At 42.3% G+C, this 25,044-nt stretch overlaps 1 protein-coding gene and 1 long non-coding RNA gene across 2 annotated transcripts; one reads left to right on the top strand and one right to left on the bottom strand.

The window, feature by feature from the left end:
* Positions 1-1,703: 1,703 nt before the first annotated feature.
* Positions 1,704-24,205, bottom strand: YWHAQ (tyrosine 3-monooxygenase/tryptophan 5-monooxygenase activation protein theta). The gene is made up of 6 exons (XM_061351748.1): positions 24,048-24,205; positions 22,572-22,956; positions 7,047-7,170; positions 4,260-4,423; positions 3,813-3,908; positions 1,704-2,780 (listed from the first exon to the last, which is right to left on the bottom strand). Exons 2-6 carry the CDS (start codon positions 22,863-22,865, stop codon positions 2,721-2,723), a joined length of 738 nt encoding a protein of 245 aa, XP_061207732.1. The 5' UTR covers positions 22,866-22,956; positions 24,048-24,205; the 3' UTR covers positions 1,704-2,720.
* On the top strand, positions 4,435-10,019 carry LOC133211407 (uncharacterized). Its single transcript, XR_009725200.1, has 3 exons — positions 4,435-5,259; positions 7,606-7,917; positions 9,916-10,019. It is a non-coding gene; the product is annotated as an uncharacterized LOC133211407 (long non-coding RNA).
* Positions 24,206-25,044: the final 839 nt, after the last annotated feature.

Below are 25,044 nucleotides of genomic sequence, written 5' to 3'. Positions count from 1 at the left end.
TGGTCTGCCCAGTGTTTCCTCAGCCCTGGGGCAGGTACTCTTACACAAGGTGGAGCAGCATTCAACTAGGTGTAAATTATCTCCAGGAGCTGGAAACCCTGTTACTGTATGAGTGTGCCTTATCAGCCTGGGTGTTGTACTAGTAAACGCATTTACCTGGGAGGGGGGCACTAGGCAAAAGCATTTAGAAAATTACAGTCTACTCCTTTTTTGTACCATCATCCTATTCCTCTTTCATTCTCCCCCCCCACCCCTCCAAAACATATAGTTGCCCTAATTCTGGAAGTAACAGCATGAGGAAAGGTGATGGTGCATTCATTATTATTGAAGTTCAAGAGCTGATGTTGCAGTTTCAGGACTTTCTTTTATGCAAAATGCACACACCATGAACAGGAGACCGCTAGAATTTGCCCAGCTTGACAGCCATTAGAAAGAGCAGTTAATAAATCAAGCTACACTGTAGATATAAGGCCCAGATACTGTTCAGGTACAGAAAACTGGCAGCTCTCTCCTGACAAGCTGCAAAAGGAAGGGAACAAGAGAACAGCATTAGCTGACAATGTAGTGTGAGCAAAGACAGCATTCCAGAAGACAGCAAAGCAAACAGCTCCTAAATGAGCAGATACAGCTGACTGCTAACACGTCAGTACCAAAATGTCTTCACTAGAGAATGAGAGCACTTAAGAGCTGAACACCTTTATGAAACAAATAAAGGATCAGTAACAAATGCATGGGGGAGGGGAAGAAATTATGAAACCAAAACACTGATTAAGAAGCATATGAGTTTATGTAGAGAATCCTGACACACAATACTTCGACAGCAATTCAAAGTGACTGCATGAAGAAAATGGATTTGATACAATTGTTTTTTAAAGCAATGCATGTCAATTGAAGCACATAACCCAAACAGTTTTATTGTAGGAACACTCATTGTGCACACTCAAAGAATGAACAAAAACATGGAAGGTGGAAGATGTACCATTGGAAGCCTGCAAGGACTAGTCGTATGTCCCTTTTTGTAACACCATATCCTGTCTAGCCAGGACACTCACAGGAGTTAAATATTTTCAAAAACCCACCAACATGGGAAAACAAGAGGTAGAGGTTTAGGAAAAAACTCTGCAGTAATCTAGGGGACAAAGGAGAAACAAGAAATAAAAGAAGCAAAGTATTATTACAAAAAGCTCCAAAACCTGGGGGGAAACAGTAATACTAAACACATCCTAGTAACAACAGAAAGCAGATTATGACATGGCAGTACACAAACTAGCTTTCTAGAGCAGGACAAACTCCCTTGCATTACTACAGGTGTAGCTGGAATACTGTAATAATAATGATGACCATCAATAAAAAAACCCCAAAACAAAACAACAGGAAGAACTATCAGAGAATTCCAAGGGTTTACAAAAAGTACATAATTTAGATGAGAAGATTTGCAAGCCATGGAAGCATATAAAGGATTTGGCTGTGTTTTCTTAGGTCATTAATAAGGTGAAGCCATTAACTCCAGCAGATTTAGTTACCAGGAAGTCCACATGTCAGGTTAACTATTATCCAGGATATTTTCAGAAAACGAGCTCTTTTAAGAGCAGACTTTTAAAAAGTATGCATTAAATTTGAATAAGACACTTCTAGCAGAAGATACCTACATTTCAGTTTAGCCCTTGGGTGATTACATGGAATTGTTACAAGTCAACAGTAAGTGGTTTATAAAATGTAATTTTATTTAATGTTACTTTGCTGTTACAGAGGGCATAACATTTTCACAAGGCTTTTTTGGGACTACAATCAATGATTAGCAACACACAATAGTGGTCCAAACTCTCTAAGTAACAATCACTGGACAAACTTGACACCTTCTCACATGTGCACAAACCTGCATGGAAAAGTACTAAATTTTAGACTTGGACATGTGAACTTCAATTGGTTTTCCCATTCCAGTGTATTAAGAAATGACATGCACTTTAGTCTGCCAAAAAGCACTGCCTGTACTCTGGCAGTAACATGCTGCTTCTAATACATCATACTAAAGTGAATACCAGAACTACAAAGGCAGGAGTGTAAGTGAACTTTCATTGGGAAGGGATATTGACTTAAACAGCAGCAACTGAAGATTAAGAGAAGCCCCTGTTTTCGAACACACACGCTTCTGTACTACATGATACAAGAAGCAACTCAATTTGGTTTTTCCCAAACTAGAAATGCTCAGCTTGATCTGGCCCAGTACTTCCATATTCCTACTGAAAATAATGCACAGTAGCATGTGAAAGTCAATTATGGAAAGGAAACCCTGCAGAATAAGAAGGGAATGTGGAGAATTAAAAGCTATGTGGAACACTCTTTAGTTGCAATTAACTACATTTTCATATCTTACTGTAATACAAAACACAGTCAACTGGCAGGAACTGGTTCAGATTTGTTTTTAAATACCAGGTACACTTTAGTCCGCTACATAAGTGTTTGGAAGTTACTTATGTTTATATGAAATGAAGCTATTAATACTTTTCTACAGCAGTAACCGCACACCAGGAAGGCCAGGACAAACACAAATCAAGGAATGGAGTTTTCCCAAAGCTGCAGTGTGAAAAGACTATAAATTGATTTCCATACACATGGATGGGTTTTCTTTGCTATAGGAAATCCAAGTGGAGCTATAAGGAATGGAGACGTGTAAAAAGGTTTCTTGAGAAGGAAAGGGAGAATGATGCCCCACGTGCAGTTTAGTTTTCTGCACCTTCTGCAGCATCACATTCTTCTCCTGCACTGTCTGATGTCCATAACTAAAAGGAAAAGAAAAACAGTGTCAGCTTTCCAAAGCATAGCTTTAATTCCAAAAAGGGATGACTACTGACTGTCAGAAACAGTAATGTATTGGACTTCAAAGTACAGTCTACAAAGTACCAGTGCACTGGAGCTGTACAACCCCGGCTTACAGTGTGTGCTCAAAGAGGGGCAATTTGAAATAGTTCCTGTGCCGAGGGCACAACCTAGCTATGCACCCCAGGTACTGGAGGCAGAGTAGTGTTCTGAACAGGTCCAGACTTTGTGCTTAATAGTGAGCTAGGTCATCGATCCCACACCACTCAACAAGTCTGAACACTCACTTCATGAGTAATATCAATTTCAAAAGCAGTGGTCTGAATCCTAAAAGTGAAGATTACCATTTTGGTTACTGAAGCTAAGCATTTTATAGTGCTAATAAAAGACATTCCTACCAAAGGAGTATTGCAAAATAACAGACGTTGCTGGAATTTTAAATGAAGTGGATATCCTGAGGATATTCCCTAAAAAGTTGCCTTAGTTACGTATTTTAATAGAATGTAGTGGTTCCAATAGGCACTTAAGCGGGTAGTCATTATAAAACATACTGAAGCATCAACTGCTTTTATTCTTAACACACTGAAATTCTGTATCTTTTCTTTTAAATGAAAACTGGGAAAGAAAATAAAGCAAGTTGCACTGGAGGTACAACAGGGAAGTCTGAGCAAGAATCCCTGACAGACCACAGAATACTGTATTTTGACTTCTCATCCGTTACCTTGTACACGCTGAATATACCTTCTCCCCTCCACTGAAAAGGTCAACAAAGAATGAAGAACGTGTGCTTTCCAATGTAGATTACACAGCATGAAGATGGTGACATCATCTTAAACTACATTCAAACTGAGTTATGAGAAGGGACAGTAAGGTAAATAGCCCAACTCAGTGTTATGTTTTGCCCTTTAGTGGAATAAGGACTGTGTTTCATCACAAATTCAGTCTAAATAAGCAAATACATAGTTACAGAAACAGCACATAAAAAGGCAACTTACTGTTAGGTTGTCTCTAAGCAACTGCATGATGAGAGTACTGTCTTTGTATGAGTCTTCGTTCAGTGTATCAAGTTCTGCAATAGCCTCATCAAATGCCTAGAATGACAAAACCATCTTTAGTCTACTAACTGATCATTAAGCAAACAGAAGCTAAACCTATCAGTAAAAAAAGGAACATTAGAAGTTAATGATCTGCATTGCTGTATTTGAAACAGAAGCATAATAATAAAGCCATAATAAAAGCTTGCTGTGTTGCTGAAAATGTAAGTAATATTGTAAATACCTGCTTTTATCCCTTTAATCCCACTAACAATGTGAGCTTGGAAAACAGATACGTTAAATAGGATCATTTCTTGCATAAACTCTAGGAAATAATAGTTCATATTATTCTAGGTATAAACTCTCTTCTACTGTCCCTGCAGGCATACAGAAGAAAAAGTCACTTACTGTCTTTGCCAGTGTGCAGGCAAGCTCAGGATTGTTGAGAATCTCATAATAAAATACAGAGAAGTTAAGAGCTAGACCCAAGCGAATCGGATGTGTTGGCTGCATCTCCTTCTTGCTGATATCAAATGCCTCCTGATAAGCTCCCTGTGAGTTTTCTATTGTTTCTGTTAAAAGAATGAGAAACATTAAGGGCTTCATTTATTTGTTTGTTTGCTTGTTGGGGGGGGGGGAATTGGTTGGGTTTTTTTAAAGATATTTAAAGTACTCCATTAGTAAGAGACTGAACAGTCCTCCATAAGCCTGCTCTTAGTGAAACACTGCACTTACTTACTTTAATCAAGGTAATGATTGTAAATCCATTTTAAGTATAGATGCCACACTGACAGAACACAGGGAGCAAATTAAGCTACTACAGAGAAAAGGTATTCAAGAGGCAGGTAAACAAACAAAAGTTAGTCAATACAGACATCCAAGATGACTGTATCACCTCAATGGCTTTTGATACTTTAGGCATCAAAATAAAACCCAACCCAAAAGCACATCACTTCTTCTACAGAACATCTGCTTCATTCTTTGCATAGGATGGATGTGCTTGTGTAAGATGGTTGTGCACATTAAAAGTGGCTACTCTCTGCAGGGCCTTACTCCTTCTTGTAGAAGTGTGGAAGGCACGTACTGCATGTTCCTGAAAATCTGAAAGTCTGCCTCCAAAACCTGGGTGTAGACAGGTCAAGATAAAAAAATAACAAGGTTGTGCCCAAAATAATTGGGAGAAATACCACACAAAAAAAAAAAAAAAAGGTTACCAGGCTAGAGTGAGTACTTCAAGAGCGCTACTCTTTTGAGTTCTCTTCTAATAGACAACCAGAGGTCCCTAACCATGCCTGCAGAATGGAAGGAGACTGCAGGAAAAGGAAGTCCATTGTCAGAACTCAGAATACAGCTCTCTGAGGGAGATAATACCATAACTGCTCTAGAAAGTGCTGTAGAAAACAGTCTGGTAAGTAAAACCTGTTAAATATTTAAAGGAGTCAAAACATAGACTTGGGTTTTTCAGATTCATGCTGCAATGAGTGCTACTGGACTATTAATTTGTTGAGAACAGGTGGAAAAAAAGGCAAAAGAACTAACAAACAAAGTAAATCAGCTTATAAGTACTCAAAATATATTTCAAGCTGAGAAAATTGATTGATTGATTGATTTGATGGCTTGGCTTCACAAGATTTTTTAGGTGAGGCACAGCATGTGTGGAACTGGCCCCACCCCTTACACCTGAGGCTTCAAGCTGAGAAAATAAACAGATGCTTAGAAGCAGAACATCAGAAAAGCTTCAAATGAAACTCCTAGACGCTTGCGAGAAGTCAAGCACAGAATGTATGCACAGTAACACACATAAGCTCTAACTTCCCAGCAAAACACCAAGATCTGATAATAAGGTTATCAATCAGTGCTTCTTCCACAGTAAGTACCCCTGTCGGCATGTGTATCACTTTAAACAGTCTTTTTAGCCAAGATAAGCTGGGATTTCTCTGCTCAGGCAAGTCCATAGATTTGTAACTGCTGCTAGAGACAAAGCATGAATCAGATTATCTTTGTGAAAGCTAAAGATGTCTCTGCTCCAGTTGGACCTGCTGCAGTCATTCGAATCAGGCAAAGGGTTAAGAATTTCTGAATGCAGCTTGTAAATGCAAAGATTTTTATTCCATTTTGTATATTTTCATCTCTCAACTTAACTGCTCCTAAAATACAAGGCGGTTAACAAAGCCTTTATTGAAGTGACAATCAGCCCTGTCCTCCCACTTTGCAATTCAATTGGTTTAAATCAGCCAGCACTGCCAGATGCCAACCATGACCAGCCCAAAGGGACAGGCACTTCAGCCTCATCCTGCTCTAACAGACCATATACTTTGTGTCATGCCATCACTCCAGGGCTAATTTTAGTTTAGTTATGTAGAAACATATCACTAGCTTATGCCATACTAAGAGTTTAAAATCACAACAGCATCTGGGCACCTTGCAAGACAGTTCTAATACATCCTCTGAACAGAGTTAAAATCCTTTCCAGAAGAGCTTCCTGAGGTACTCAGAACCACCTATGCACATGTTCTAACTTCTAGGAATGTTCTGCATTCTCAGGATGCCCAGAATGAAGTGACAGTACCAGCTGTGAAGTTTTCCAGGCCTTTTCTGCTGGATCCAAAAGAGCAAACTAAAATTACAGGCACAGTGTTACCCTGTGAACATCAACCATTTCAGAGTGCAGCTCACACTTCTTTGGGTAGTGTACTGACCTAGTAATTTTGTCGCTTCTTTATAGACTAAGGTGACTACAATGAAGTCTGCCTCACACTGAAAGTATTAACAGATTAACAGGACTGCATCAAGGAGTTAAAAATGCTGCAGAGCTCTGTTTACTCTTCCTCACCAACTTTATTTTAGTAAAGAAATACAAACAAAATCAAGTATGTTAGCAGACCTTCACCAAAATTATTTTCCAGAAGCTCTGAACAAGTATTATGGAACAACTATCCAGAAATTTAGGGTGGAAGACAGGAACACCACCTAAAACTCCCTGACATACTGTGCTCAAAGTCTATTCAGAATTTAACTCTCTGTCTGTATAAACACTGAAGATTTCCAACTCAAACATAGTCATTCCCACTCAGCTAACTCAAGTGAATTCATAATACGATATTGGCATATGGACTTCATTTACTGTTCCTTCACCCATGGACCAAAACTGACATTGATCAGCTTTTAAAGACCCAAAGACCACGAGGTACTTACGTTTCCTGTCATCACCACAGGCAACTTCAGCAAGGTATCGGAAGTAGTCCCCCTTCATCTTCAGGTAGAATACCTTGCTCTCTGGATTAGTTGCATTAGCTATTAAATATTTGTCCAGCAGCTCCTGAAAGAACAACAACAAAAAGACATTGACATATTGCATATACCTTCACAACCAAGTTCAATCTATTTTATTTCTCTCTAGAAAGTTCGGCTGGACCCAAATGCTTGGTACAAAGGAAAAAAGAGTTTAAAGGGTGTTTTACATAGATGCGCACTTATTTAAACAAACTGTGTTGAGGTACAAAGCTGGAGACTACATTAAGTTGATCAACCATCTGATCAGACTGCATAAAAAGTAACAAGTAAAGGTTTACTAATGATAGTTTCAGGACCAGGTTTAGTTTCAAGATGTGCACTTCTATTTTCACAAACATCGCTGCAAATGAGTAAGCTCTTACTGGAAAAATGAAACATCATGCAGAAAGTTCCAAAGCTATTTATAAATAAGAACTTATTCCCTCTGCAGGAAAATGTAAGAAAAACAACTTTCATATAGACTGTGTTCATTAGACTTGTGATAAGGAACCTCCAGCCCACCTACCAGAGACAGACAAGGCTTTTAACCTGTCTAGACAGAAGGAAGCCTCACTCAACTGTACCAGCTCTTTGTTAAGGCTGTAAAGCAACACTGGCTCCAGCACAGCTAGCAGGGAGGCATTCTTCCTGCCTGCCCTGCTGTTCCCAGGAATGGGCAGAACTATATAGTGCTCCCCAGCACACCCTGAGCTACTGCTATCACTCCCCCTGCTCACAGCTCTCCTACCCAGTAACAGAACAGGGAAGGTTTACAAGCCTCCATCAAGAGGAGGTAAGTCTCTCTGCAAGGCCTCCTAGCCTTTCTAAAATAGGGGTGGAGGTGAAGGACAGAAGAGGCACAGGATTTTCTCTCAGCAAAGGGGGTACTTCAGAGAACGGACAAGGAGGAAAGCAGCCTCTGACTGACCTCCATGTCCCTCAGCCACAGTGATTTTACCCAACACATTACCACAACTGACCTATGTTCTCTGGAGTTGATGAAAAGCTCCAAAATAGACTCAAGGAAACCCTGCAATATTCAGAGCAACTTTACACTAAGAATTTAAGTGATAAAGATCTGCATTCAGTTACTTGGAAAATAAACAGGTCATAAAAGCAGCAGAAAGTTTCCACAAAACTTGCAAACTGTGGCTACTTAAGTAAGATTTTTGTTACAGAATATGTATCCAAATTCATGAAGTGCCTACAATGAAAACATTTAAGGAACTGTAAACTTCCAGGCCAAAACCCCTCAGCATTTTAATTAGCAACTGTAGCACTATAATTAAAATGAGCTAATTTTAGACACCAACCTACTCCGTATGCATACCACTGTACCATTATTATTTAATAATCAACAGTAGCAGAGCAATCCAGCTCGAACTGTTTACTCATTCCAAGCCCACTGGAGGGGCTGGCTGTTATTTTAAACTGACACTTGTATTAGGGTACTTCCAACCAGGTGAAAAAAGGACTTTTGACTACACAGACAGGGTGCTACTTAGCATGGATGTAATACTGCATAGCTCCATAGACAAGCCCCCTTCAGAGATCCCCCTCACCAAGGCATACAGAAACAGTGGAGTTGCAAGTGCTCTTATTACCACCCTGAAGAAAGCAGTAGGAGGGCAAGATGATACAGAGCCCGACATGCCTATCCACTTACCAAATCAGAAACAGACATTTTTAGGACTTTCTGTAAATCTACTAAGACACTGCCAAAGACTAGTGGCAAACGGGCTAGTACGGCCCAGGGCTAAGCAAGGAATTTGTGTAACAGTTTAACACAGTGATGTAGGCAAGGGCTTGAGCAAGTGTATGAAATGGTACACCTCCCTGTGTTATGGAAAACACAGCAAAACTGTAGATACGTTTCAAAACAAGAGTTAAGACATAGTAGGCAGACAGGTAATACAACCCCATATTAATACTGTTATTTTGCATGAGTCATTCCCATATTAGAAAGAGTTATTTCCACCGTACAGATTTCTGCAATGAGAAAAACTTCAGTTTGGATCAATGTTTTTCGGATGCTTTTCTCCTATGACAGATGTCAACAGCAGCCACAAAAGGACAACGCTACCCAAACCAGTTTCAAAGTCTCAGAGAGAGCAATGCAGGAACCTCAATTTTAACAGAGATACTTGATTTTACAAGAAATTGCCCTGAATGATGAAAGTCAACATGTAGTACACCTACATTAGAAAAGGTTCTTTAAATCAGTCACAACCAAAGAGTAACTGTCAGCTTCTAAAGGCCATCATAAGGCATAAGACTGCATTAAACAGCAGAGATGTGATTTATGCGTGTGCTCACATTCAATGTGAAAAACTATGCCACACAAGCTAAGGAGCACTGACCAGACAACCAAGAAAGATACGTTGTATGGGATTTAAAACCAGGTATTTGACAAAACTGTATCACTGTTTTTTCTTTTAAATGCCAAAATAGAGCTTTTCAAGATGTTACAACTACATCAACAAGGGAACGAACAAGCATTTTTCATTTATGCCTTCCAAAACCTAAAGATTTATTGTAAACTTAGCACACAAACAGTATTACTGTATAAAATTCAGTCTTTGGAGGTAGCTTTAGCAGTAAAGTCCCATGTGTAACTGATGTGGTTATGACTTAAACATACTAAGACCCTGGAATCTAGTGTATACTAAATGCTTACAGGAGAGCTTTAGCGTGTCCAATTTAAGCTGAGCCTCAAACCTACATTATTCCTACATTATTCCCTAGAGCATTAAGACCCACTTTTTTTTTTCTTTTTTTTTTTTTTTGTCAGATGGGGTAGGCCACACACTTCTTCCAGAAGCACAAATGATTTTGCCAAGGCCTCAACACTACTGCAGGAACATGGTGCTGCATCCTCTGTGTAAGTGCATCTTCAAAGTGCTGCCTCCACTCTGCAGGCTTGAAATCCAGCGGTTCTGTGTAGATTTCTGAGAAACTTAGGGAAACAAGTGGATGCTGGGAGTGAATTGTAGCTTTACAGACAGCAAAGAGTGGGTTGCAAACACTGCTTTGTTTCCTAGGCACTCCTCAGCTGAAGAAGCTGAGCTGCCCTGTCAGCAGCTCCCACTCCTGTGTCTCAGGGGCCTCCTAATCCTTACCAGAGCACATGGTGAGGGAGAGATCTATGCTTCCATCAGCCAAGGTGAAACACATTCATGCTGGACTTTATGTATCTGGTTTTGGTTCCATTTAGGACTATTAAAAAAATACCTCATTTATGACTCACATAGAACAGAATACAAACAGACTTTGAGTAAAACTATTCATTTATCCATCTAGATGTTATCTTTCAAATCAATAATGTATTTGGTATACTTAGTAAGCCATTCATGTCAGCATATCATTGTAATTTCCTGGAAGGCACCTTACCCTCCCTCTAATGGACAAAATGTTGGTGAGGCAGCAACAGCAGGCAGCACAATGATTTACTGAATGATTTACTTTAAACTGTTGTGAGTCATTAGTAGTCACGAAAACTCAACATTTCCTACGTCTGTTCTCTGTCTTTCCCCACTTGGGCTTTTCTACCTTTCCATCAGACATCAACCAGCCAAGGAACCCTCACTTTAAACAGCAACTGAAAGTAGGTAAAATGCATACAGCCAGCCTAAGCAATGAAGCAGAGCTCAGCCAAACTTAAGATTTATTATATTTTACCTGAAGAGAGACAGGCACTGTCACAGGTACAATTTGTGAAGTCAGCCAATACAGCAGACTGCCATTCATGTTCACATACAGCAAACATGGCCACCCCTTTTCTTTTTTTTGGGGGGGTAGGGGTGGTAAGAAAAAAAGTTATATATCAAAATACAGTTGCCACCATCATCAAGAACTGTGACTGTTCTTATCACTAAACCAGGCTAAACCAATACCTGTACAACCAGCAGTTACTCGCCCCGCGATGTCAAACATGCCTGAGACACTGCCATGAGAAGCCACACATGATGTCTGAGCTGCTGGTGGGTGACTCTCAGAACCACGAGCAGTAATCAAACACTAGGAATCAAATGCAGATCAAGCCAGACCCTTCCTGCTCTGGTGCAGCTGCATTAAGACAGAAGGCAGGCTTATTTATTTATCTGTTAAAGAGGTGGCAGCAACAAAGGGCTACCAGTCCCTGGAAGAGATGCGCAGGTGCCTGAAGGAGCCATGGGGAGCGGGCTGGGAGCTAGCAGCAATTCACTTCTTCCCCCTTTAAAGCTGGAATGCCTATTTTTTATTTTTCTCTCCATTAGCAGACTTACTGCTTTACATGCCAAGAGAAAGTTACATTTCGATTACCTTTTTGGATCCTTCTCCAGTTCTACTTTGCTCCTTCCCAACTGAGTAACTGTCCTTTCTTAGTCTCTTTTCCCCTCTGCTTAAGCAGGAACAAGGGCTGAACATGCGGTTGTAGTATCAGTGTACTGCAATTAACCTGAGCCAGAAATACTAAGTTTAATTCATCTGCTCTCATCCCTTCCCCATTATTTCAGCTTTATGAAAAGCAAGCCCTGAAGGAGTATGCTAGCCATATCTTCCTTGAAGTGCCTGATACAAAGAAGCTCCCTGAAGACACAGCCCCTTCATAATTATTTGTTGTGTATGCTTCCAGCCAGCCTCTCCTTACACATCCCCTGCAATTCATGGACCAGTCCCACTCCTTGTAAGCATTCTGTTACCTGTTTTCAAGACAACCCCTTCTTTTAAAAGCTGACATCAAAACAGAAAGTCCCAACAACCTCCCCCCATCTCAGTCTATTTTAAAAGGCAAGCCTGATTGAGACGTCAAGTTCAACCAGTGTACACCAAATACTTTCTGGACAATTTAACTATGCGGTAGGTTCAAGTGGCAGAGAAATACCACCAATATCTGATCTGTGCTGTTCTCTCTTCCCACGTGTTCAGCTACAAAGAACCTTCACAGCAAAGATGAAGTACAGAAAACATACTGCATACCAAACTGACCTTTGAGCTACCTTCAGCACTTGTGCCATTTAGAATTGGACTTCAATAAGAAAAGCAAATATACAAGTTTCTGTGTATATTGCAATATCATTAGCTAACAGAAATATTCTTCACACTTATCTGCTCTAGATCAAGGAGGCACATGAAGCAGGTCAGCCCAGAGATTATCTACTGATCACAAGTAGTTTAAGGTCAATTTTCAAAGCAAGCTAAATATACCATGTGCCTGAGTACAGTCAGAAGTTCCCAATGCGTTAAACTAAAGTAACTCAAAATATTTACAATGCAACCATCAGTCAGATGTCAACACCTATGACATGTTTGGATCACATCACCAGCATCACGTTATTTAATGTTATTCTATTAAAAGACTGATCTACATTGCCATATGCATTTCTCACCAACAGTACAGTGATACTTTTGCTCCACCAGAAGGAAAAAACCTCAGTGTAAAAGCAACCACCATTAGCAGAAATTCCCTCCAAAATATAAACTGGTTAAGCTGCTGCCTGATCTTTAGCAAGGAGGAGTGTGCTGATGGTAGAACTTGCTGCCACAGTTTTGTGACTAAAGTCTATATAAAGTTTGATTTTCCAAGTCAGCCTGTTTCAAGAATATTGTTTCAGCAATATTCTTGAGCTTAATGTCCATATATATCTTACTTTAATTTGTTGAAAACACCTTATTCCAACACCATCTTCCATCGCTCAGGCATATGATTTTAAATGCTATTCTCCGAAAGCAAACTCCGTAACAGTCTGTGGGAAGTAATTTGTATTTGCAGGTTTTAGTAATTTAAGACGAAGTCCTCTGCTGGGCTTTAACCCATATAGCACAAAAAGCATCCACAGAGAAAAAATGTAATAGTATTAATCTTTCCTGATACAAGAACTAACCAATATCAATGCACACAGTATAAGAAAAAAAAAATAATTACTCCTCATCCAATGATGGAAAAAGTTCAACGATATGGGGGAGCTAAAATAAAACCACATCAGCCAGAACTTCAAATCAGCTGCTCAGAAACTCTGCTGGCCAAGCTCTCCTCAGACCTCTCAGCAGAGGAGGTGCTACTACTCTGTAGGGTACTGGTTTTCACAGGTTTTACACAGACTAAGACTGAATTTTATTGCCATTTCCTAGGTGGTCCCTCCCTTCCCGAGAGGACATTGTATGTTCCCTATTTTGAACTTTTAAGTGCTGTCGGGGTTTTGTTGGGGTTTGTGTGTGTGTGTGTGAGCACGCGCATGCTTTCTGCGGTTGTTCTACGGAACACTGAAGTTAGCACCAGAACAGACATTACATGGGTGATAGCAAGTAGCTCTGATTACTTAACATTGTACTTGCCTAGAACAGCATACACTTACTGGCCAAATCCCACAGAACCAAATGGTCACATTTAAGTGAAGAAACTGTTTCAAAATAAACCCATTTTGTGACAAGAATCCTTAAGAATAATGCAGATGCACTGAATATATGTCAACACTTTCTTATTTAGCAGGTTAACTCACACAGATTCAGCATCACAGTCCCATCTAGAAGATAAGCAGCTTGCATCTAACAGGCACAATATGCAGTGTGTGACACCACATACATTCAGCCACAGATGCAGCGTTCAAAATACCTGGAAAAATTCTTCAGTCTCAAGTATTTCTGAAGGTCCGGAAAATCACCTACAAGTAGCATGTAGGGAAATGGTTTCCAACTTCATTGCAGTCAAGAAGTAAAGCTAAGAAGTTGGTGAGGCAGCTCACAGCAATATATTCCCTTAATATAACTGTTAAATGTGAATTCAAACACATTAAAAGTTCCAAGGTGTTTGACAGCACAGACGATCGGTGCAGGATCAGACCTTTCAATAGGGCTTCTACTCACAAGTGACTGCCTGTTTTAATCGCCTAGTAAATTGTTACAAAGACTTGTCAACTACTTCAAGTATAATCAGTCATTACAAAGTCCACAGTATGACTCACTGCAATCTAGGTGTGTTTTAACATTCAGCAGTTGTTTTCTTAACAGGAAAGGGAGAGTCCCCTACTGCAACAGAAAGATCACTTTACTTTCAAAAGTGTAATTCAGCAGAAGTTCTTACCCTTCTGGATTCAAACTTTATGTATCATCTCCTTTTGGGAGAGCTTTAAATAGTTTTCATACAGACCTCTTAAGACCACTAGCAGTTCAGTTTATCTATTGAGGAAAATACATGTATGCCTTTCCAGTAATGGCGTGGCCTTAAAATGACCTGACAAGGCACTGCTGAGAGACAAACACACCTGGCATGGAAATGGAGAGGATGACCTAATCCATCTTTTCCATTTGGTTCTGAGTTTTGTCTACATAGTTTTAAAAACTGGCAGTCAATCTTTAGGACTGGCCCTGAATGAAGTATCTGGAATCCCACTTAACAGATGCATTGGAAGCCTGAGCTGCAGCATGTCTGCCTACACTATTTCCACCTGGGGTTGAGATTAATTTCACTTAGAATTTACATTCACTGCTAACATTTCCCCTAAACCAAGAAGTTAGAAAGTTCTGTGGTCCTCAAAGAGCTATGTAAGCCAGGAACTAGAAGTGTGTGGAAATGCAAGTTCTCCTTTCTCTGTGGATTTTCATCAGACAAAAATCAACCTAGTGAAAGTCAAAGAATTATTCAAGTTTTTATGGCAGAACCAAGAGGTTTTCCAGTTCTCCTGCAAAATGTAGAAATGAGTCTTTAAAAAAAAAAAAAGTCATCCCTTTTTCAATAATTACAATCTTTTTCTGAAGTAATGGCCATACAACACAGCCAAGAGGTTTCGGGAAGATTTTCTTTTTAGCATATTTATCTCAATTTGATTGTAACATTCTTCTGTGATTGCATTTTCCGTATTTCTAATTCCTAAAAATACTTCAAGTGTTATGCCCCTCTCAATAAACATGCATTACTGACAGCAAATCCTTCTCTTCAGAATCCTGACTACCTAGAAGTTTCTTTCAGCATCTTCCATTTGTGATCTTTCCTGATATGATAAAATCAAACAAAAAGGACTAAATTTGCATTTAAAAATATTTCTATGCTCTGCAGCTCCAAAAGCCCTGAAGGTACAATTAACGGACTGACAAAGACATATCTAGACTTAACAATACTCAAAATGAACAGTGTGTAAGATTCATGCGGGCTTAAGGTATGTTGCCCTTGTGCAAACGTTTATTTTTAGAGCCAGAAAACATCAAAATTCATGACAATAAATACACTCTGGAAGGCCTAAAAGTGTTACTTGCTTCACTTCTGCTCTCCATTTCAAAGCCCTAGAGGCTTGTGAACACTGAAATTTAGAAAGATAATGGCTTTAAATTGACAGAGAGTAGATTTAGATTAGACATTAGGAAGAAATTCTTTACTGTGAGGGTGCTGAGGTCCTGACACAGAGAAGCTTGGATGCCCCATCCCTGCCCCAAGGCTGGATGGGGCTTGGAGCAAGCTGCTCTAGTGGAAGGTGTTGCTGCCTGTGGCAGGGGGTTGGAACTGGATGATCTTTAAGGTCCCTTCCAAGCCAAGCTATTCTATGATAACAGAACAGATCATTGCTTAGTGCAGCTGGAAAAGCCTTCTGCATTGCCCAACTTCACCTTGAAAGAAACCCAGCAATGTAATATTTCACTCAGTGTATTAGAAGTGTGCCAGTAATTTGCTATTTTCCAAATGAGACAACCTACAACAATGAAGTGTAACCTTTAAGTCACAAAAACTAGAAGCCAACATTTCAGATAGCCTCATTATAACCATTTTTCACAGCAAGTGAACTTTGACTTTATTACAAAGGCCCTGCTACCTACTTCCATTTAAAATGATTTCTGCTTACAAGAATTTTGCAAAATGCATTCTTCTTCAGAATAGAACTTCCTGAAGAAGTTTTATCCAGGAAATATGAGGCTGTCAATCTGGTAAGTATGTATGTAGCATATTCAGAAAATTTATTACTGGAGATAATGGAATGCTTTCTGTTTCCAGAGCTTAACATGACTTCTATGTCCAATTACTTCAGTGGATAGATTGTATATGTTAAAGGACAGAATAAAGATTACCGGAGCAAGGAATAAACCCTTATCATTAGGAACTGCTAAATCAAACCCTTGATTCCTTTAACAAATGAAGAGAAAGGCACAAACAAAATCAACTAATTCAGGACTTTCTAGCTCATAGGTCTTTACATTTGATGTTTCACGGGTGCACAGAATCACAAAATGTGAAACTCAGCACCTACATTATTTTTACTGCCTCTCATGTCTAAACAGCCATTTTACATTAACTGTTACTGTAGTATACAGAGAGAATTAGCAAATTACAAGCTTACAAGTCATCTGTATGCTCAGCTGGTGCATTCTGATGCTGGTTCTGACATCCTGGGAAGCAGAAAGGATGAGGAGGAAGCTGTAAACATCAGGCCAACAAACTTAGTAGAGCTCTATGGAGTAAGTACCAAAAATGCAGTGATCAAGAACAGTCTTACTTACCTTACCTAGTTAGTTTGTAATAAAATTAGCTTCTAGTTTATGGTCAAGTACAAAACCACTCAAACACAAGTGGCAAATGACATCTAAAGGCACTAGGCCCATTGTTCTCAAAGATGAAAAGCATAAAACTAAAAGAGGGCACGACCTACACAAATAAGAGCACACTGATTAATCAAGAGCTCACCTTCACCTATCAAACTTATAAAGAAAGAATATCCATGTACTTTTACCAGCCCTCCCCCTGCCATTTTCCTCACCACCTTCCTCTGAAAACCAGGTATCCCCCATTACTATAAAAAGAATATCAAGCTTCTGTGCCCATACTGGTAAATCTAATACTTTAATACTGGCAAAGGTATAGTACAAAGCTTTAACAGCCTTGATTACAATCAGGCTAGTTAATCTACAGCTTGCTGTCATTAAATAATGGGTTTTACACTGGAGATAGATGAGGCTTTGGCTGCCCCATTCTCAACAGCTGGTCACCTGTATCAGTATAACTATTTCCTATTTTCAAGGACTATACATCCTGCTTCTCACAGGATGTAAAATTCAGGACAGAGCTGTTAGGAGCTATGGCTGCATAAGTGCAATTCTCTGGTGGCCACTTCTTAAAGAACAGACAAGCCACTGATCTTCATTTTTTTCTTTTTCAACAGACATAAGTTAACCCTACCCTCACCTTTCCCTCAAGATGGAGATATTCAAGCAAACCGAATCAATGATCTAAACTCACCCTAGTACCTCCTGAAAAAGGAAGTGACACTGCGCACACAGGTAACTTAATGGCACAAGTTTTCAGAACCTCAGAGAGATTACCTTGCTGCCATTCATCTTGTATCCTTCACTAGCTTGCTTGTAATATTCTAGAAATTCAGTATCCAGTTGCAGGGGGAGGGGGCAGCAAGCAATGACTGCATGGGATGGAGGCCTCAGCTACCATCAGAATTCCTTGAGCTATTTTTAGTTAGGCTTTAACAGTTTTCAGTCGCTTCAAGAACCTCAATAGATTCTAGACTTCGGTTCTCCAAGTGTCAGTCCTTTCTTAGAAACAGATTCAGTTTTCCTCGCACAGAAGCGTAGCATTCCAGCAGCAGATTCTAATGAAGGGCAAAAGCTCATGTAAGAGAAGGTACAACTATAAGTAAGTCAAATTCAGATAATGAATTTAAGGTTTAAGCATATTAAACTACAAGAGACTCATGCATTAAATTCCACAATTCTTACCATAGATGTGTTGGTGTTTGCTAGAAGTTGTGCCAAGAACACAAAGGAGCATCAACTCTCTCCCCACATACTACCCTTCTTCTAAATGAAGACTCTTACTCCAAATTAAAACATTAATTTTACATTCACTCCCCAATTCTCGATTTGCTAAGAAATAACATTCCCAATCTGAAGTCTGGCTTTGAGTCATGAAGTAGCTAGTCCTTTTAGTCAGTTACTGAAAAAGGATGAGCCAATAGCATTTGCTTTAATTTACAGAAGAAAAAAAGTAATAACTGAAACACTGTCCCAACCACTATTGGGACAACTAATTCAAGTAAAAAAGTAATATTGATTAGTATGCCCAACCTTCAGAATAAAACTGCATCCTACATAGATCCCAGTGTCAAAGACTGTAATACCCTCTTACTCAGATGCTGTTTTCACCTCTGCACTCTTGTCACTGGAGAATAGAAGGCTGCGTGGAGACCTCATAGCAGTCTTCCAGTACCTGAAGAGAGGCTATAGGGATGCCGGGGATGGAATATTCATTAGGGGCTGTAGTGACAGGACAAGGGTAATGGGTTCAAACTTAAAACAGGGGAAGTTTAGATTGGATATAAGGAAGAAATTCTTTACTGTTAGGGTGGTGAGGAATGGGTTGCCCAGGGAAGCTGCGAATGCTCCATCCCTGGCAGTGTTCAAGGCCAGGTTGGACAGAGCCTTGGGTGACATGGTTTAGTGGGAGGTGTCCCTGCCCATGGCAGGGGGGTTGGAACTAGAAGATCTTAAGGTCCTTTCCAACCCTAACTATTCTATGATTCTATCTCTGTATTAAGCCTGGCCATTCACTGAAAATAGAAAAGCAGAAAGAAAGGATTCACAAGATAGGAAACTCTACTAAATTGTTTATATAGCAGCATTAAGCTGGTATTTACTGAATCTTCCAAATTTCTGCATGCGTAATCATCATCATCATCAAAATTTCACTTTTCTGCAGACCAAAGGTAACAGTAGGGAAGAAACAGTGCTATAATCAAAGCTTATTCATCATCTGACATCAGATATTTAATCTGACAGAGGAATCTGTTTGCTGATGCAAGAAAATACCGACTTCATTTTCAATGAAGCTATGAAGTTGTGCTGCTGAAGCCATCCAATTTGAACATCATCCTCCAGTATGGGGATTTCTCTTTTGTTCATTTTTAACCAAGTAACGTCACAACTGGATCTACAAAATGGATAAAAACCAGAAGTGGTCATAGATTTCTACCTTTGTTTTTATTAGGTTTTATTGTTTCTTAATTATGCAAAGCAGAAGTAGTAACGACACTGCAACCCTGGGATGGGGGAAGGAAGGAAGGAAGGAAATAACAAAGAGAGAGCTGGCAAGAGCAACACACTAAAGCATGCTTTCAACAATTAACACTGCAATCTCACAGAAGATCAGACATTTACAAGCATCTTCTCAACCTTAGGACAGTAAAAACTGAAGTAAGACACTAGATGTCTCTGAAGAACGAAGCTTGAATGCAACATGAGTTATTGCTGTGAAAAGAGACTGAGGTTCTCAGAAATCTCAGCAGTCTGATCTGCTCCCCCAGAGAAGTCCCAATTCAAAAGTTACTTTTTTTTAAAATCTGGTATCACTAAACAGTGGGTGTATATACAATAAAGCATTGGTCTTACATTCCACCTTCAAAGTTCATTATTTCACTATGTGGAAGTTGCTGCTGCACCCATCCCGTCTATGTTATCAATCATCCCTGTCTTGAAGCCACTCAGAGAACATAAACATGAACTTTGTGCTCAGAGAGTATCTGAAATAACATAGCTCAACTTCACCTTGAAAAAAAAAGTTAAGCTGCCAACCTGTTTCTTTATTCAGGGACAAAAGTTTCAAGAACAATTTTGACTAGGCTTCATAAGAGATAATTCAACATTAATTTTCTACATTACAAAGGAATTAATCAATCGAGAGACTTCATAAAACCTCCTAGTGTACCTTTCACATAAAACATTTGTGCAAGTTGTTTGATAAAGTCCTACCACCTCTTCATTAAAAAGCCACTCTCACCTGAAAGACCAGTCATAAAATTAAGAGTTAAAAAGGGTTTAGATCACATCTACTCCTATTTGCAAGATAGGCAGTTAAAGCAATGCCTTCACTGCTTGGCAGGAGATGGAACATCTTAGTGTGACCACTGATATTAGTTGTAAGTTAATTAAATAATTAGCAAGTTTTATTTTTATTTATCTATGTGTATCTATATGTAGATATCTATCTCAACATAATTTTTGATGGTTGTATTCTAGTGGCTCCTTATCAACCAGTGCTCTAGACCAATGCTTTACCTAATTGGCTTGAGGCATTCTTTATGGAAAAAAAGCAATTGTAGATCCAGCGTTGTTGCTGCCTTTTCCATCAAAAATTAGCAGTATTTTGTAGCGTTAGAATATTTCCAAATGAAGCAGATATACTTCCTTTTCAAAAGGTGTGCCATACCAGTAATAAAAGCCTTTTGAAAAAACTGTTAGCAGTATGACTAACAGCAGTCACACTCCACCCCACACATCTACCCTTGCTAAATCCAAATACTCCAGATGACAAGCAACCTTTCCATACTACTTGCCAGCAGTTGTTTCAGATTAGCTGCCTTCCTAGAGTTAAAGGACCATCTCTGAGATTCAGCGTAAAGACATCTAAAAATGTTACAAGCAGTTACTACAGCATTAGTAAAGGAAAAAAAAACACAACTGTAATTTGAAGGAGGAGGAGTCAGAACTCCCTTGCAGCTCAGCTTTAGGAAACCCATCCTTTGTAGTGCCTGCACATTGTGAGTTCCAACTTCTTGGATGCTGACTCATGGATCATAGAAGCACTAGATGGAGGAGGAAAGGGAAAGAAGCTGAACAGAATGTAACTTGCACATGTCCCTTAAAGGAAGAATAAAAGTCAGAAGGCTTGCAGTAGACAGGCTGACATCTGCTCCTACTAAAGGAAGGCACATCTTTGCCAGCAGGGCAGAACAGGAAAAGCACGCACAGTTGCAGGTTTCGGTCTTCACTACTTCCTGTAGCCTTCCAGGTGAGAAGGGAAGGAAAGAGTTGCCAACCAGGTCATTGCTGAGAACAGAGAAAGGCTAGAATGCAGGGGGAAACCCAACTAGCACAGGAAGAGCTTGCTTTCCCTCCATCAGAGGCTTGTGTTAGCACGGTTACCAGACTGCCTGCTGTCCACCATTTGATGCGCCTGGAATAATTTCAGTATAGACACTGCATGAAATGGCTCGCTACCTTTATCATTCAGAGGCACTCAGTCTCCCTATGGAAGCACCAGCTCCTGATACAGAATGCTGACATCTGGTCACACAGGTTCTAGTGAAACCAGTCACAGGAAATCAGTAGTCAGCGCCCTACACAAGTCACATCATTTTCACAAAGGTGAAAGTTATACAACTTAACTATGCCTGTAACTGGAGAAAGTCTCTGGAAGACACAGGACTCTGAAATGTGTTAAGGAATTAATTCAACTGATTAAGCTAATAAACATCCAAATTATTTTTTAACAAAGGTAACTCATTTTGACTATTTTACAAAAAAATCCCCAAAACCTATTCAGCAGCATGCAAGGAAGAATAGTTTTTTTCAGCACAATCCAAAGAAATTCTCCCTTGTATGTGAGGATCCAGAATGCTTCATGAAGAAAAAAATGCAGTTACTTCCAAACCAGTCAGCTTTATATTCAGCTCTCCTAAACTAATCTAGGATACATTCACCTCAAAATTGTTTAATTACGTATAGACCTGCTTCTTCCTGTTCTTATGTTAGCAATAGCAGACACTAGACAAAAATAATGAGGAACAGCAAATAAGCCACTGAAGATTATCTGCCACACAGTTACTACTGCATTACACGCATGTAGCTTCCTGCAGCCACAACTCTCGTCACATGGAATAGGGTCCAGCAGCCTCCACAGTGCTGACACGTCTCTTCAGCTGCCACTACAGCGCAGTACAGTTTCGTTACCGATAGCATCTGGAATTCTGCTGCTTGTACAGAAATGTATTCCTGGGCTTTGATGCATGCCTGGGGTGTCATGCCAGTTTTCACACCTCAGTTTTACATTACCGTAATTACTGCAAATGCATCTTAAAGATTCCCCTGAGGAGTCAGCTTGAATTTGACAAAGCCAACTTCCACATGTCTTTATTTCCGATCTTTAAAATGGATGTTTTACTTTATAAAAACATATTTTTGTCAAAAAGATCCTCAAAACAAGTCTTAAATACCCCTTGACAGTCTTTTGCTTCACAAGATGTAAACAAAATGCACACCAAGTTTAAATGCTTTTAACATGTTACTAGCTCTGATTTGAAGAAATAAAGGGGTTTTCTCACTTTCTCTTCAGCTTATCTTACAAACAGATCAGTTTACAAACCACAGTACAAATAGGCATGAGGCTAAATTCTCTGTAATTACCTAGTGCAATATTACGTATGGATCACTCCAGCCAAAAGTGTATTCTAAATGCACACTCAAAATTATCTCAGATACCTCTATACATCTAGGGCTATAGTGTTGAGCAGATGATCTTCCTCCTCACAGAAACCCATATGACTGCAGAAATTACTACACAGACTTCCCCTACCCCAGCATACTTCACACAATGCTCCCCAGTCAAGCTCCCAGTCTTATTCGCCAGTACAGCAGAACACAGGAATACTGTATTTCTTTATCCTAAAAATAAACAGAAGAAAAAAGGAAGTCCCCACTCACCAGCACAGTGGTGCAGATGGACCTGAGCTCAGACTCCACCTTCTCCCGATAGTCTTTAATAAGTTGCATCTTCTTGTCACTGGTGTCTGTCTTCTGCTCAATGCTAGAGATGACCCTCCAGGCAGAGCGCCGACCCCCCACTACGTTCTTGTAGGCCACTGAGAGCAGGTTGCGCTCCTCATTGGACAGCTCGGCACCTTGCTCAGTTACTGCCTTCATGCAGGTTGCCATATCATCATAGCGCTCAGCCTGCTCAGCCAGCTTGGCTTTCTGGATCAACTCGGTCTTATCCATGGTGGCTGGCAGTGGGGCAAGAGCAGCAGAGGAGCAAAAGCAGGAGAAGCTGGGGACGTCACACTACCAACACGAGAATGCACCTCAAAACCTGCCAGAAAGAAGACAGTAACCATGGCGCTAGGATGTCCACTACAGAGCACAATCCTATGCCACGCCTCGCAAACACCAAGGATCACAGCCTTGCCTCCCCTTCCGCATCTCAAGCGATTCTTGTGGAAAGATGGACTACAGCAACCTGCCCTTCCATGCAGGGCTACGGGGGGAGGCACTAGTCTCAAGGGTCCACCCCTAGGGAAACCACGACCTAGAAACCCAACTGGGGAGGCACACTCAGCGCTAGCCAAGGGACAGCATCCTAAAGACCAAGCACTGGAAACAGCTATTTTTCCATCAGGGCGGACTTTTGTCTTCACCCTGTTTTTCTTCCTTGCCTTCTAACACGAACCTGGAGAAGGAAACCCCGCCACCCTCGTCGCCTCGCCCAATGCCCTTCCCCCGTGTGCCACAAGCCCTACAGGTGAGAGCTGAAGAAAGGCAGATGCTAACGGCGAGAAAAGAGGGAAAGAAATAAATAATGAGCGAGACGAGCTCGTCCCTGGGGAGGCAAGGAAAGGGTTAAAACCCAACGGGCAGGCAGAGCGGGCCCTGGATCCGCCTCCCTCGGGCACCCGCGCTCTGCGGGGCGAGCGTGGCCAGGGGAGCTCGGAGCGGGCGGGGCGGAGGGGCCAGGCTGCTTCGCCTCCTGGCGGTGGGGCGCGGCAGGTCCTGGCCTCCCGCATCCCCCCGGCGGGGGCAGGCCTAACTCTAGACCGGGACGGCGGCTCCCGGCTTGGTGGGGGCCGCGACTGCCCCACACTGCCGGCGGTGGAGCCCGACGGAGTGGCAGTGGGTGGGGTCTCAGTCCCGACGAGGGCGGGGGCCAGGGGCGACCGCGTCCCCATGGACGGCGGGGGGGCAGCGGGAACGGAGGGCTGCCGGCGCGGCCTCCCGCGGCAAGCAGAGCGGAAAGAGGAAGCCGGCGGCCCCGCTGGGTGCGAAATGGCGGCGCTGGCTGGCTGCGCCTCCCGTTCCCTGGGGCCGCCGAGAGCTCCACGCCGCGATCACAAAATGGAGGACACGGCGGCAGGCAGCGGCAAAGCGGGGCCCGCACCCGCCGCCGGGCCGCGGCACGGCGCTCACCTGGTTCCGCTTCGCTAGGCCGGGCCGCGGGCGCCACCCGATCGGCTGCCTCGCTCGGGGCTGTGGCGGAGAGAAAGGACCGCTCCCGTCTCCGGCGAGAGCCAGCGCTAAAGGGCGTTGGCACAGGCAAGCCTACCCGCTGTTCAACCCGCGCCCACGCGACCAATCGCAGCCTTGTCTGCGGGCCTGGCCCTGCCCCCTCGCTCTCTGACAGCCAATCCGAGCAGAGCGCGCCGCCGCGGGGGCGAGCGCAGGCAGAGCACAAGCTCGGTTGGCCCGTGGGCTGCGGCTGGGGCCACGGGGTTTCCTCCAATTAGATCCAGGGTGAGATGACGTCACTGTCACCATGGTGATGCTTCTACACCCCCCCCCCCCCCTCCCCATCCCATCCCCTCCTCCGCCGTCCCCCTTTCCCTCTTCCCCGGCCGCCGGGCCCCGATCGCGGCCCAGGGGGCGGCGGGTGCCGGGCGGCACCGGTGCTGCGAGGGCGCGAGGCGGGGAGAGAGGCAGGGAGCTCCCGGGGGGGAGGCACCGGCCGAGGCGGTGCCCGCGTCAGCCGCGGGGCGAGAGCTCTGCTGGCGGGTAGAGGAGAGAGACGGGACGAGGCGGCTCCGCTACACACCCAGACTGTCCTTCGGCGCCCGAGGGGGCAGCGGTCACTATGCCTGCGCCCCTACCCCGCCTCTCACGTTAGCTCCCGCAGGAGCGGGACAGCTGCCCCTGAGGTGGCTTGGGCAGGGCAGGGCAGGGCAGGGCAGGGCGGGGCAGGGCGGGAGGAGCCGGTATGGCCGGCGGCGGCCGATGGGCTCTTCTGGAGCGGGTAGAGTCCGCCTGCCCGTGGCCGGGAGAAGGGGGCTCGGCGCAGAGAGCCGCCGGCCCGCCCGGTCTGTGCCCCGGCCCATGCACCAACCCGGGTACCAACCCGGGTACCAACCCGTGTGGTGGCGGCGGCGGCGGCGGGAGCTCCCGGCGCGAGTGTTTCCCAGTGGCGGGTTCT

Source organism: Neopsephotus bourkii, unplaced genomic scaffold (genome assembly GCF_033783945.1).
Source record: "Neopsephotus bourkii isolate Nb327-2 ecotype Australia unplaced genomic scaffold, CSIRO-AGI_Nbou_v1 NB_595, whole genome shotgun sequence".
Taxonomy (NCBI): domain Eukaryota; kingdom Metazoa; phylum Chordata; class Aves; order Psittaciformes; family Psittacidae; genus Neopsephotus; species Neopsephotus bourkii.
This window is presented reverse-complemented; position numbering and strand designations above follow the sequence as displayed.